This window comes from Apteryx rowi, unplaced genomic scaffold (genome assembly GCF_003343035.1).
Source record: "Apteryx rowi isolate R43461 unplaced genomic scaffold, aptRow1 scaffold_75, whole genome shotgun sequence".
Taxonomy (NCBI): Eukaryota; Metazoa; Chordata; class Aves; order Apterygiformes; family Apterygidae; genus Apteryx; species Apteryx rowi.
Genome location: NW_020451038.1, coordinates 2,908,434 through 2,920,597, shown reverse-complemented (window position 1 = coordinate 2,920,597; position 12,164 = coordinate 2,908,434). Strand labels below are relative to the sequence as shown.

At 42.8% G+C, this 12,164-nt stretch overlaps 2 protein-coding genes across 4 annotated transcripts in view; both read right to left on the bottom strand.

Moving 5' to 3' along the window:
- ZXDC (ZXD family zinc finger C) overlaps positions 1-3,673 on the bottom strand; it is a 16,214-nt gene extending 12,541 nt beyond the window's left edge. The window contains exon 1 of the mRNA XM_026088065.1: positions 3,530-3,673. Within this exon, the coding sequence (XP_025943850.1) occupies positions 3,530-3,673 (144 nt within the window). The remainder of the gene's footprint in view (positions 1-3,529) is intronic.
- Positions 2,948-12,164, bottom strand: part of UROC1 (urocanate hydratase 1) — a 125,703-nt gene continuing 116,486 nt past the window's right edge. For all 3 annotated transcript variants that reach the window (XM_026087996.1, XM_026087997.1, XM_026087998.1), the window contains 2 exons: positions 7,561-7,660; positions 2,948-5,341 (listed from right to left, as the gene is read on the bottom strand). In XM_026087996.1, the coding sequence (XP_025943781.1) occupies positions 5,201-5,341; positions 7,561-7,660 (241 nt within the window). In that variant the 3' untranslated portion in view covers positions 2,948-5,200. The remainder of the gene's footprint in view (positions 5,342-7,560; positions 7,661-12,164) is intronic.

The window sequence follows — 12,164 nt, the reverse complement described above, 5'->3', positions numbered from 1 at the left end:
GGCGGGCAGCCCCTGCGTTTCCATCTTGGGGGTCCCTGTAGCAGCGGCTGAAACCGGAGCCGCGGGGCGGGGCCGGCCGGGCGCCGCGCGGCGAGCGGGGAAACCCGGAGCGCGGCGGCCGGCGGAGCGGGAGCGGGCCGGGAGGCGGAGGGGAAACGCGGAGCGCGGAGGTGCGGACGGGGCGGAGCGGGGCGCGGGCAGCGCCTGCCCCGCGGCCGCTCGCCGTGCGCGGCCTCCCGCTGCCGGGAGGGCGGCCCTGGCCTCGTCCTGCGCAAACAAGCTGCTTTGCAGCAGCGAGCGTCTTCTGGTGCCTGTCTGCCGGTGCCAAGGAGCTAGCACAAAGTGGCACAGGTAGTATTTTTTCGGTATTTATGGATTATTCCAATGATTCTTTGTATTCCTGTTAATATCACGGAATAAGCTATGCCAGAGCAAAGCACTTCTATAAGCCTGCAGCCACACTGGGAGAGTTATAACTTTTAACGATTTCAGTAAAATATCCCATGCACCTTCAATGGAAATGTTAAAATAATACATTAGCCATTAATAATACATCACATTGAGCGGTGCGGCTTCCCAGTTGCTATTCACAGCATGGCTGTGCTGCCCCATCCCCTAGGATCACCAGCCCCCTTCGCTGTGCACTTTTTCAGCGCACAGGAGAAGGGTCTTAATGAAAGAGGGCGCTGCGAATTGCTGTGCGAGCAGGAATGTGCTGCAGAGGAAGGAGGGGGAAGGACAGAACCACCAGAGGTGGTAGAGGATAGGAAAGAAACTCTAAAATAACATATTGGTGCTGAAGTTAGTTGAACACAGGTAAGAACTATAAATTCAGCTAATGCATAAAAAATTGTTTTTCAGTCTTGTGCAAGACCCTTTCTGAGACAATATTCAGCTGCCTTCTGGCTCCCCTCTTCCAGATATTTAAAGAAAAGGGAAAGTTATCCCTCTTTCTGGTGGAAATGGCACGAGCGCCCTCGGCAGCCCCGGGAGTGGGGAGATGCACCCGGCAGATGGTGCTGTGCTCCTGCCGCTGGGCAAAGGATTTCTGCTTTCCCCGGAGGGATTTTGTGCCGGCTCTCACGCAGTGAGGCCTGGAAGCTGCCGGCCAGGAGCCTCGGCTCTGGGGGAGCCGGTTCTCCTTGCAACAGAGCTGTAGGGGCACCCAGAGCCCCCCCGGGCGCCTTTCGCAGCCATCCGCGCAAAGGGGAAGCCCCGACCAAAGGCRCTGGGTGCCTCAGCTCGGCCTCCCTGCGATGCCCCCTTACCCCACTGCTGTCTGCCCCTGGGTCTGGGCAATTCCTGTTCCTCGCTGCCCCTGGCCATCCGGACCTCGCTGTGGAGGTCTTTGCAGCACYCTTGAGCAGTCTTTCTTCACATTCCCAGAAAAAGAAAGGTTTGGCACAGTATTGCTTAATATATCACGTGCCTCCCTGATTAAAGAATGTCAAACCTGAAGGAGGGAAGAAAAGTATCTAGCCATAAATCCCTTGCACGTGCCATAGGCTGGAGGGATTCAACAAGATCCTAAATAAGGGAGCTGGCAGCTCTCTGAGAGCAGAAACTATGCCTTTAAAAAAGATGCCTTAAAAACCACTCTAGTTATAGTGGCAGGCACRCAAGTGTCCTCCATTAATGATCCTTCACCAGGGTTTGATGTTCTCTTGCTTCTACCTGCAGCTGGGCACAAGCTTTTCAGGACAAGTGTCTCTGTATTACAAGGAGAGCATCAAGATACCRCGGCTCCTTGGAAGGGCAGCTGAGCCTGTGGCAAGCCTGAGACCTCACTACAGAAATTCACTACCTCGACGTCTGTTGTGTGGACCTGTTGTGGTGGCTGCAGATGTACGGTTTGGAGAAGACTGCTCTGCCTTTTTTTGCGTTTGTCTGGGAGTGAGGTCATCCACCTAGAAATGACATCAGCATCGCCACCGAATGGGGCAGAACAATAGCACATTCGCAGTCCCAAATTCTTTGCAAAACAAGCAGAGAACAGAGAGAACAAGAAGGCTCAGCAGAGCTGGGAAAGGGAACCTTTGCCCTGGCCTTGTCTGTGGATTCAGGATGCTTGGGAATCACCTGCTGCATATTCCCAGTGGCAGGTAATAGGTTCCTGCTCCCCTGTACTCTCCCAAAGGTAGTGTAAACCTCAGTCAGCTCACATCAGTTAAGTCCTTTCAGATATGCCGTTAAAGGACCACAAAGTAGATTTAAGTGTATACACRTAACTAAATATACCTCATAATTCAAATAAGCAGCAGTGAGTATTCATAAATATGATAAACTGCTTGTCAGTTCACTGCCTTTTTATAACTCATATTACTTACTCATGCTAAGTAAATAGACACAGACTTTATAAAACAATCTTCAACTAGCAGCTCTTACATAGAGCTCATATTTGGGTTCTGTATCTCCCTACAAGTAGTCGGCTTACAAATGCCCAGAGACTTCAGTGGCATTAAACATGGATGTACCTGCAAAGTTAAGTCATCTGGTCAGTAAAGCCACAGGATGAAAACAGGTTTCCTTTTGTCTGCGATACAAAGGCGAGCATGCTGGCAGGCACCCAGTACTAAATAACACAAAGGTAGGTGAAGAATCCGTAAAAAAATATTTCTTCAACATTTTGTCTTCAGTGGATTTTTAACTTGGAATTAAGATGAATCTGTGGAGCAGACCTACATTCCTTAGTACAGAGAGATCGTGCATGTTCCTCATGACAAAACAGTACTCCAGTGCTTTTGGATTATGAAGACTAAAGTGGTTTTATAGGATACAGCTACCAAGATAGTAACTTTGGGCCCAATCCAGTGTGGTTATTAATAACAGGTAACATATAACATATGTTAAAGCAAAAGCTGTCGAATCTGGCTGACAACTACTCACATTTCAACCGTACAACTTGGCAATGTGGGCGTTTTTTCCATAATATAAAGCAATTCCAATCAACTGCAGATTGTACTTCACAGAAGGTTCGGTTGCAAGCAGATGCCAACTCACACTGTTCAGCTGGAGACATACACATTACGTGAACAGTGTAAAGAACTGATTTTTTTGAATCACCAAAATGCCATTTTCTTTGCTTGGCACCAGGGGCAGCACAGGGGTGCAGAGAGTACTCACCTAGTAAGTGCCACATAGTCCGACACTTGTATCATCTCAAGACCACGCAGTCTGTAAGACCTCCAGCAAAAGCACACTTCCATTTGCAGAGAACGGGCACCCTCAAGAACCCATCACAAGAGGCAACAGAAACTGGTTCTTGTGTTACCCCCGTTAGTCCAGACTGGTTCAACCAGTGACCCCCGGCTGATGCCCCCGGCTGAGGCTGGGGGAAGGGGATGCTCTTCACCTAGGCAGGCAGCCCGCCCCTGGCTGCAGACCAGGCAAATAAGCTGGAGCAGGGATGGCCATGGGAGCCAGAGGCGGTGAGAGCTGCCCTCCCCTGAGCTCTCTCAGCGTAAACACAGTGGCTGTCAGAGGACTGCAGCTCATCACACCCCAGCTGCAGCAGCCAGCACAGGTTTACCTGTGCCACCCCTTCCCTCCCAAGGGGAACCGGGTACAGCACCGAGGGGCTGAGCAACAGGACAGATCCACAGCAGGGAAGTCCAGTATTGAGCATGTGCTCGGGGTAGGGAYGGATGCTGCTCTGTGTCTGCATGAGGCCCATATACACATGCCAGAGCCAGTGGGTGACAGTGCAAAGGCCATGCTTAGCATGAGGCTAATTATAGCCAAAAGGAGCTATTTTGTACACATAAGTGTGTGTATGAGTAAAATGCTAATGTATATACATGTATCTGTCAATATGTATGTGTATAGGTATACACATATATAAAGTAAGCCTCACAACTTTTGGATCAGCATCAGAGCTAATTACAACAAAATATTTCAGCGAGTTACTGTTAACACAAATATAATGGTAGGTTTAGATGCCAAATATAAGGCTATATAAATATAAAGCTATATAAAATATAAATTACATCTAGGCACATCGGGTTCTGTGTCTTCCTAATTCTTCCTGGGAAGAGGAAGGGAGACTAAAAAGACCTGTGTATCTCTATTTTACTTTATAATCAACTTATGTGTGAAAGAAGGCCACACTCCGTCTTTGAGGCTTTATTTTGTTTCACATCAGCCCTGTTTTATTTCAGAAGGAAAATCTAGATGATCATTTCGTTATAGTGCCTTACCTGTTGCACTACTTTTACATCCAAATGGGTGAGTAGCCTATTTTTTTCTTGTGAAAAACTAGAGGCCAGCACTAAGGATCTAGATTTTCCCAGAGGTTTCCATATATTTAGAAGATGCTCCATTTTGCTCAAGTGGAACAAGCTCATCGCTGTGAGCCAGCAAAGTGGATACATCAGATTCAGCAGAATAGCACCATCTGAGACTGATGCAGAATTTCACTCATACTGATTTACTGTGAGTTGTTCCACATTTTCCTGGCCTTGGTATAAGGCGTTTGGAAATGGCTTAGTACTTACCACCCTCAGACTTTTCCACCCACCCCATCTGGCAATGCATTCGGGTCCTGCTTGTGATGAAAATCTCTGGTGATCATTTTCCAGGCAAACACACACACAGGCTAGCTGCACTAACCATTTACTGTTTATTTGTCCCTTTCTATTGCAAACACCAACCACTTTCACGGCAGTATAGAAAAGCTTGAATCTAGCACATGTGATATCAGTACACCCTCCATTATCTGAAAAATAATTMCGCAAGTCTTTTCACACACACCCTGTCTAGCTACTGGATTTCATGGCTATCTGATGTTAGCAGCAGACTCCGAATTAGAATGGAGAGTTCCAATTTTCAATTCTACAACTGATCTGTCAGACCTAAGTTGCCTTAATTTCTGAATTGTCAGAAATAAGTGGATATTTTTTATAAAGCTTAATTATCAGGAACAAACTTCCAGTTCCTTTCTTTACAATGAATAGTATCTTACTGCAACTATCATTCCAAATATGTTCCTGACATCAACGGACCCATCTCAGACCCGTCACATAGACAGATTCAGGTCTGCCCCAGTTATGATTTAAAGGAAGAAAAAAGAAAAAAAAAAACGAACTCCCATGGAAGAAACATGTGCAAGTGYTTTATCACACTTAGCCAGAGAGCAAGGAAAGATATCAAGGAAGCAACTTCAAAGTGCATCTGTAAGGACAATATTGCATTTGGAATACCATTAACGTTGCAAGGCTTGCTCCAAGATGCTCTCATCTGCCACCTTGTGAGGGAGAGTCACCTTCAATGTGACATTCTCTTTCATTGCTTGGCAGATTGTTTCATAAGCGTAGTCRTTACCCGACCAGCAGCGTCTGGCAACCTGTCAGACCAGAAAATCAATGGTGTAAAAATTGTACATTTCTCTTGCCACATCCCATCTTACCCAATATTTGTGCAAACACAGGCACCCAGTTTCATTGCAATAAACCTTCCAAGCCCTTGCCAGTTCCAAGTTTCCTTACTGATGGAAGAAAGTAATTTTTGTAATACCTACCTCTTCTCTCAAAGCATTTTGAAGAGTAGTTGTTGGATGAACTTGGTACATTTTCATTCTGTAACGTACTATTGGACTGATAAGACTGGTAGAGCCAGGTACCTTATAAACAGGTACGTCTCAAAATTCCCTCCCTAAAAATAATCCTGTTCTCCATCCCAGCTCTGTAAAACTAGCAGTTGTTTTAGAAAACAGTATGGTTTAAGCAATCAATGCCTTTGTAGTAGGATAGATATTAACAGGGAAAATGTAAAGATCACTCAATGCATTTTCAAACTATAAATCAAAGAGCCAAATTCTCTGCTAGTACATATGGGTCATACTCCATGGATGCCAAGGGAACTGCCAGTGCCCTCTTCCAAAGTCAAAGCTCTGCCCGTTGCTCTATGTACAGGCAAAACTCCCTAAATGAATAAAAATGTCAAGATTTGGCACAAAGGAAATACGTACTTCCCTGTATTCCATAGCCTTACAAATCTCATTTTATTAAGAATTACAAATCAGTGCCTGGAATATTCAGCCAGACTCAAAAGTGCTCAAGCAAGAAAATACTTAGGTTCCAATTCAGCAAAATATTTAAGCACATGATTAAACTAAGGCTAATAATAAGTTGCCAGGATCACATCAATAAGAGCTGGAAATGACCTTTCAAGTCAAAAAGTCAATTTCCCTGCCACTCATCTATGATTATTCCTAGCAGTGTATTTTCTAGGGTACATTCCAGGCTCTTTCCAGTCTTTCCAGTCATAAAATGAGCAAGATTCTGAGATTGTCCTTTTTAAACATGCGTGTGGAGGAGTGGGGTTTTTGCTTGCAATAAATCAGAGCAGCAAAAGATTCACTGAGTTTTTAATAGGCAGTTTCTTGTGCTTGTTAAGGGTTTGCCTTCATGACTCAAATCTACAGATTAATACAGTTCTCCTCCTCCTTTTTCCTTGATAGTTTATTAATGTGTTATTTCAGATCTAGGACAGGGAATACCTGCACATTGTTCTCCTCCCCCTGCCCCTTTCCTTTTTTATCCCTCCCTAGAGGGCTGAGTCCTTCAAGGAAAAAAACCATTCAGGTCTAAGTCAAGAAGGAATTCTCTCGTTCTTCTGGGAAGTAAAATAACAGATCATGTCAGCATCTGCAAGAAGTTCCTTTAACACATCAAGTCCTTGTGAGGTTAAGTCACTCAAACACAACAGGTTTTCTCCTTTTATTGGACTATGTATCATTACACTTTATTGGATGTGTTCTCTGCAAGTATTGAATCAAGACATCTTGGCACAAGAATACTGACTTCGTCTGGCTGAGCTGAACAACCATTTCTGCTCATTCAGAGATGGGATCACAGTCTTAAACAAAAACGGGGTCCATCTAAACACTAATAGAAGACAAAAACTCACTCTAGTGTTAGCAAGGGCTGCACACAAGCTGGCACTTAAATGACAAGCATTTCAAGAAATCTAGATCAAAGTTTGGCATAGGCATGACTAAAGTTCATATAGTTGTCAATACTATGGAGGTAAGTAACAAACATCTAATTTAAAATAATCTTGAGCATGTTTCTTTCTGTTAAAAAAAAACAAAAAACAAAAAGAAAAAAACAAAAGAAAAAACAAAAAAACAAACCCCACCACCACCACTCACACTGTGATATGTGGAAATGATTGGACTCCTTTATGTTATAAAGTCAGAGAGGGTGCTCTGGACATTTTACAGCAAATTCCTTACCCAAGGATTTTTTAGCCTCTTTTATTGACTCAGAGCCCATTGAGGCTGGTTGGAAAAAAAATCCATTGATCTCAGTGGGATCAGGCTCATTCATAAGCAGCCCATATTAGGAGTGGACAGAATGAGTCACTGGCCCATCAGGACTATTCCTGGGATACAAAGGGCAAGATCCCACACTCTTGCCTGGATGCTCATACACCCATTCAGTTAAAATGCGTAGGAGCACAGGAATCCAAGTACCTGAATGAAGCTAGCCCCAAGCGAAGGCACATTTTAAGGCAGGAAGATGGTATTTATAATTTACATATATAATGAGTTTTGCTTACTCCATTGGAAACATCCCAGCTGAGCATCATCTTGGCTCGTTCTTCAGCCTTTGTGGACCCATCCAAAACAAGGCCAAAGCCCCCATTGATCACTTCACCCCTAAAAAGTAAAATTGTAAAAAAAATTAAACCAAAAGAACCCAAGCCAATSCCACAAAATTTGCAGAAGTGGATTTGTTCAGTTGCACCAGAAGAAGAAGGATGAGAACACAGGAAAGGTGCTGAATAAAAGGCACTATCAATGACATTTTATACCTTAAAAAATGAGCACGGCAAAGGCCTAGTCTGGAATAGGGCAGGAAACCTATGCTGTCTTCCCCATAACGCCCAGCTAGTGGTCAGTGTCTGCTCCAAGTGCAAGTACCAAAAACTAAGCTTGCTCTGCACCTCCTGAGGGCTGCACTCTGTACGGGCTTTAGAAACAACAAGCAAGGAAACGTTAGTGCTTCTGATGACTGAAGAGCTACCTATCTCAGGCATTTYTGGAGATTAAACTGTTCATGTTTGCCACCCTGGGGCCTGCTATATAGGCAGGACYGTGAGGAGGACTACGTATTTATTGAAACAGACAGATGGATCTATTTATATTCTCCCGGGACAAATATGAGAGTGTGTTTTATTAAAAAAGTGTTAAGCACCACTTAACAAACATCTGCCTCGATCATTTCRAAATCAGCCATTTGTTTTGTATGAGACATATAGATGTTTAAAGACATCAGAGACAACTTTTCAAGAAGCAGGAACAGAAATACGCTACAAGCTAACAGATATACTTGGGACAAATACCAGTCTGGTGTTAAAGGACAGGAGAAACACGCAGAGCAAAACATCTTGTCTGACTTCAGAATCTGGCCTGCTCAAGTTCCTGTTTTGTTGCATGTGGTGAATAGTGGTGAGGACAGTTGGAAAATTAACTGTTGCTGTAAATCTGTAAGAAAGTTCTGGCATTATAACTGAGCATCAGTAATATTTGAGAGAAAGGGGGCATATCCTACTCACAAATACACATGGTACAGGAGAACACTAACAGGGGTCTCTAGAAGCAGGATTTGTCCTGTGTTTTACAGCTAATATAAGTTCACAACACTTACACAGAATAACATCGGACATATCCATGAATTAGGTTGAAGTTAGGTGTCTCCCAATCCAGTACAGAATTATTTCTTACTGTATATTTTCCAGCAGCAACGTGAGCTTCTCAAGAAATGGGGTCTTTGCTCTGTTTTCTTAGAAGGCTACATTGGAGCCTGACAGACCTGAGATCTACTTCCTGAAATCAGAACTCACATTTTCCCATTTTCAGTGTTATATTGTTACTTAYTTGATGTTCATTCCCTTTCACTAGTTATACGCACCAGCAATGTGGCAAGTAGGGGCTTATCACATAGCTGAGCAAGGAATCTATTGAGAACTCCAGATCTCACATTATGTTACTATTCTCTGAACTCCCTCTGCTTTACTATTATTAGAGCTGTCTGAAATACTTAAATATCTTTTCTGTTGAAATACACAGTTTTCTCGAAACTGACRGTTCTCCTACCAGGATGTCAGCTGAGGAATCAGTTTCTTATAGTTAGCAGGGAAATTTGAAACAAAGTCATGTTTTCAATGGAGATGTTTGAATACTGTGGTTGCTGACATTTCAAAACRAGATGTTTCTTTTTGATTGACACTGTCAACACTTTTCAGCCTGAAATTTAATTCCAAGGAACTTTTTACTGTGTGAAATATTTCATTAATTCTGCTCTTAGTCTCATTTTGAAATGAAAGCATACATCCAAACTTTTTCATTTCTTGCAAATACTACTTTTAAATACCTCTTGTTGTCATTGTCGTCTTAGAAAGAGATGGCCAACCTGACTACAACATTACAAATGTCACTGTATGAAGACCAGGGCCAGTTACCTCATTACATTCTGCTGCTTTTGTGTTGATAGACCAAATTAGCAGTAGCCTTTTTTTTTTTTTTTTTTTAAACCAGCAAAGCGCACTGTGTCCACATCTAATGGGCCATCCAATGTTGCAGCTGTAAAGGATTTTTTCTGGAAGCAGAGAAAAAGCTTGTCCCGTGTTGTTCTTTACACCAACATTACTCTAAGCTGTATGTGCAAATTGGTTTCATTACGGCAATTTGGCTATAGATTTTTTTTTTTTTTTTTTTTTTTTAGAGGAGCTGAGGAGTCCTCTCAGGAAGTGGAATGAGTCTCATTTCACACCAGCAGAACAGATAAGAATCCAGCCTGGGTCTTGGACTGAAGTGTTGCTTGCACAAGTTTAATTGATAGTTGCATTTGTTTCCCCGTGACCAAATCCAGCAGTGATGTAATAGTAATGTGGATAGATAAATTTGACTGCCAGCAAATGCCAAAGTGGTACAAGTTACTATCTCAAGTAACATTAGTTCCTGAAGTGGGCAAATGGACACCCACGAGGTCTATTCTGTGCTGTATCTGGCTTGATTTTGTCCCTTGAGATTAACTGAGAGCTTTTGCTGAAATTTCAGGTTCTGTTTCTAGTCACATAAACCCAGAGTATCAACGTCAACGTGTAAGTGAGATCACAGTATAATCACACCTCAAGTCAGCCTATTGACAATATCGGACAATAAGAAAATCAGACCTCTGGACTGGTGCTTTCTAAAGATATTCTACACTAGCAGATGATGTTCTTTCAGTAGCAAAGATCCCCTCTGTGCACAGCATCCCAAAGAGCATCCTTTGAAGCTTAGGCATGAACAGTGAGCGTCTGATCTCACTTGCACTCCATAAATTTAGAGTGTCTCCAWCAATTTCCATGGAGTTACTCCAGTGTAAATCAGAAGCACTCATCAGAATCTGTCCTACTGTCTAAAAATCACTCATAAATTAAACACCAATGTTTGTTAGGATGGATTTTCTAGCAAAACCTCTCACTTTTAAAGGGGAGCTCTCTGCCTTCATTAGCATTGGGTCATATTTTCAGGTAATTAAAGAAACATGTGGCATTTTGACCTAAGCTACCTCCTATAATTTCCAGATGTCTCGTTTTAAGGTGATCAAAGAAAACAAGGCCTCTCTCACAATCAAGATGTCACACTGTCAACAGTGTAGTTCTATTCTTAAATTACTTCTGCCTTTTTGTTACTACAGGTTACTCAGGCTCTGCACTGATATACATTCTCCTGCAAATAAACAGGCTGCAAGAAATKAATGACATTCATTTGCTGTAATTATGGTCAAGAATATGTTAATCTTAAGTCTCTCAAACAGCACATGTRATGCAGATTCCAGCTAAATAAATACTAATCCTGCTTTTTCTGTTTGCCTCACAAGGCTATAGCTCTGAAAATCAAAGCAAGTAAAAGGCATTTCTCTAGTCTTTTTGGGAAGACATGCCAGATCTGTCAAGARTTTCGGGCAAGACCAACCTCTGCAGGGAAGAGTGGTAGCTGAACACAGTGCAATCGCCATTTCTGAACTCTCTGAACAGAGATGTTCCAATGGCAATTTGATTTCTTCTTAATCATGTGCATATTTGTTTATAAATATAGGTCAGCTTCCACATGCACTTTCACACCTCCATATCAGCTGACTACAAGAAGATGAGATGTTTATTTTATTAGGCACATAGAGATTTATTTATGGCAAAGTCACCTGAATTTTTACCTCTCCAGAAGCAAAGAAAAACCTGAAAGCGTCTTGCTCTTCCAGGCAAAGAAAGYAATTTGTAGTGGTAGGGGGCTGGTTTTGTTTCTTTTCCCACCTTTAAATTATTCCTCTCTTTCTCCTTAGAAGGAAAAGGCAAAGGGGGATAGCGCTTTAACTAGCCAGGGTGGTGCCACGATTAGTTAAGCCGAGCAGAACTACCTGTCATGCCATGGCTTTCGTGGGCTCTCCAGACTGCGGCACCTAATGACACGACATTGTTACCATGTCTGAGTCTCAGCATGGTGGCTTATTAAGGCTCRTACAGAGACAGGCCTAATTTTCAGGCTCCACATTCTTCACTGAAGCACAATAATTTAATCACAGAGGGCTAAGACTACTCCCAAGAACAAGGTGAGCAGATACTGTTCCATAATGACAAGCCACAAAGCAGCCATAGGAACTGGTAAGAGAGGAAAATCAGTCCTTGCTTTTCCATGGATATTTTGATTTCAGTGAATAGCCACATGCTAATTTTCCTATTCATTATATAAGTGACAGTACCTCTGCTCTGCCTTCAGGGATAACTTCTTTCCAGTGATGTAACTCCCACTTAAGGAACCAACTTAAACAGTATAACTGAAATCGCAGTCTGGCCACTGCCAGTTTTCCAGAAGTAGGGGCAGTCTCACCATTTGGCCAATCTCTCTTTAGATTGCTCAGAGGGCTAGAAAAGTGCAGGAGGGACTGGCCTTGAAAAAGGCCAGAGAGAGATGAGGAATATGATAATTTGTATGGCTTGAATTTTGAATAAACATCAACACACAGAACAAATAACTTCTGGCATAAGCAACTATTTTATCAATTATAATAATTAAACAATTATAAAAATACTCCAAATACTCTGAACAATACATAGTGGACAGTGATTGTATTTGCTTGTATTTCATGACCAGATTTTTTAAAAGGTTAACTCAACAA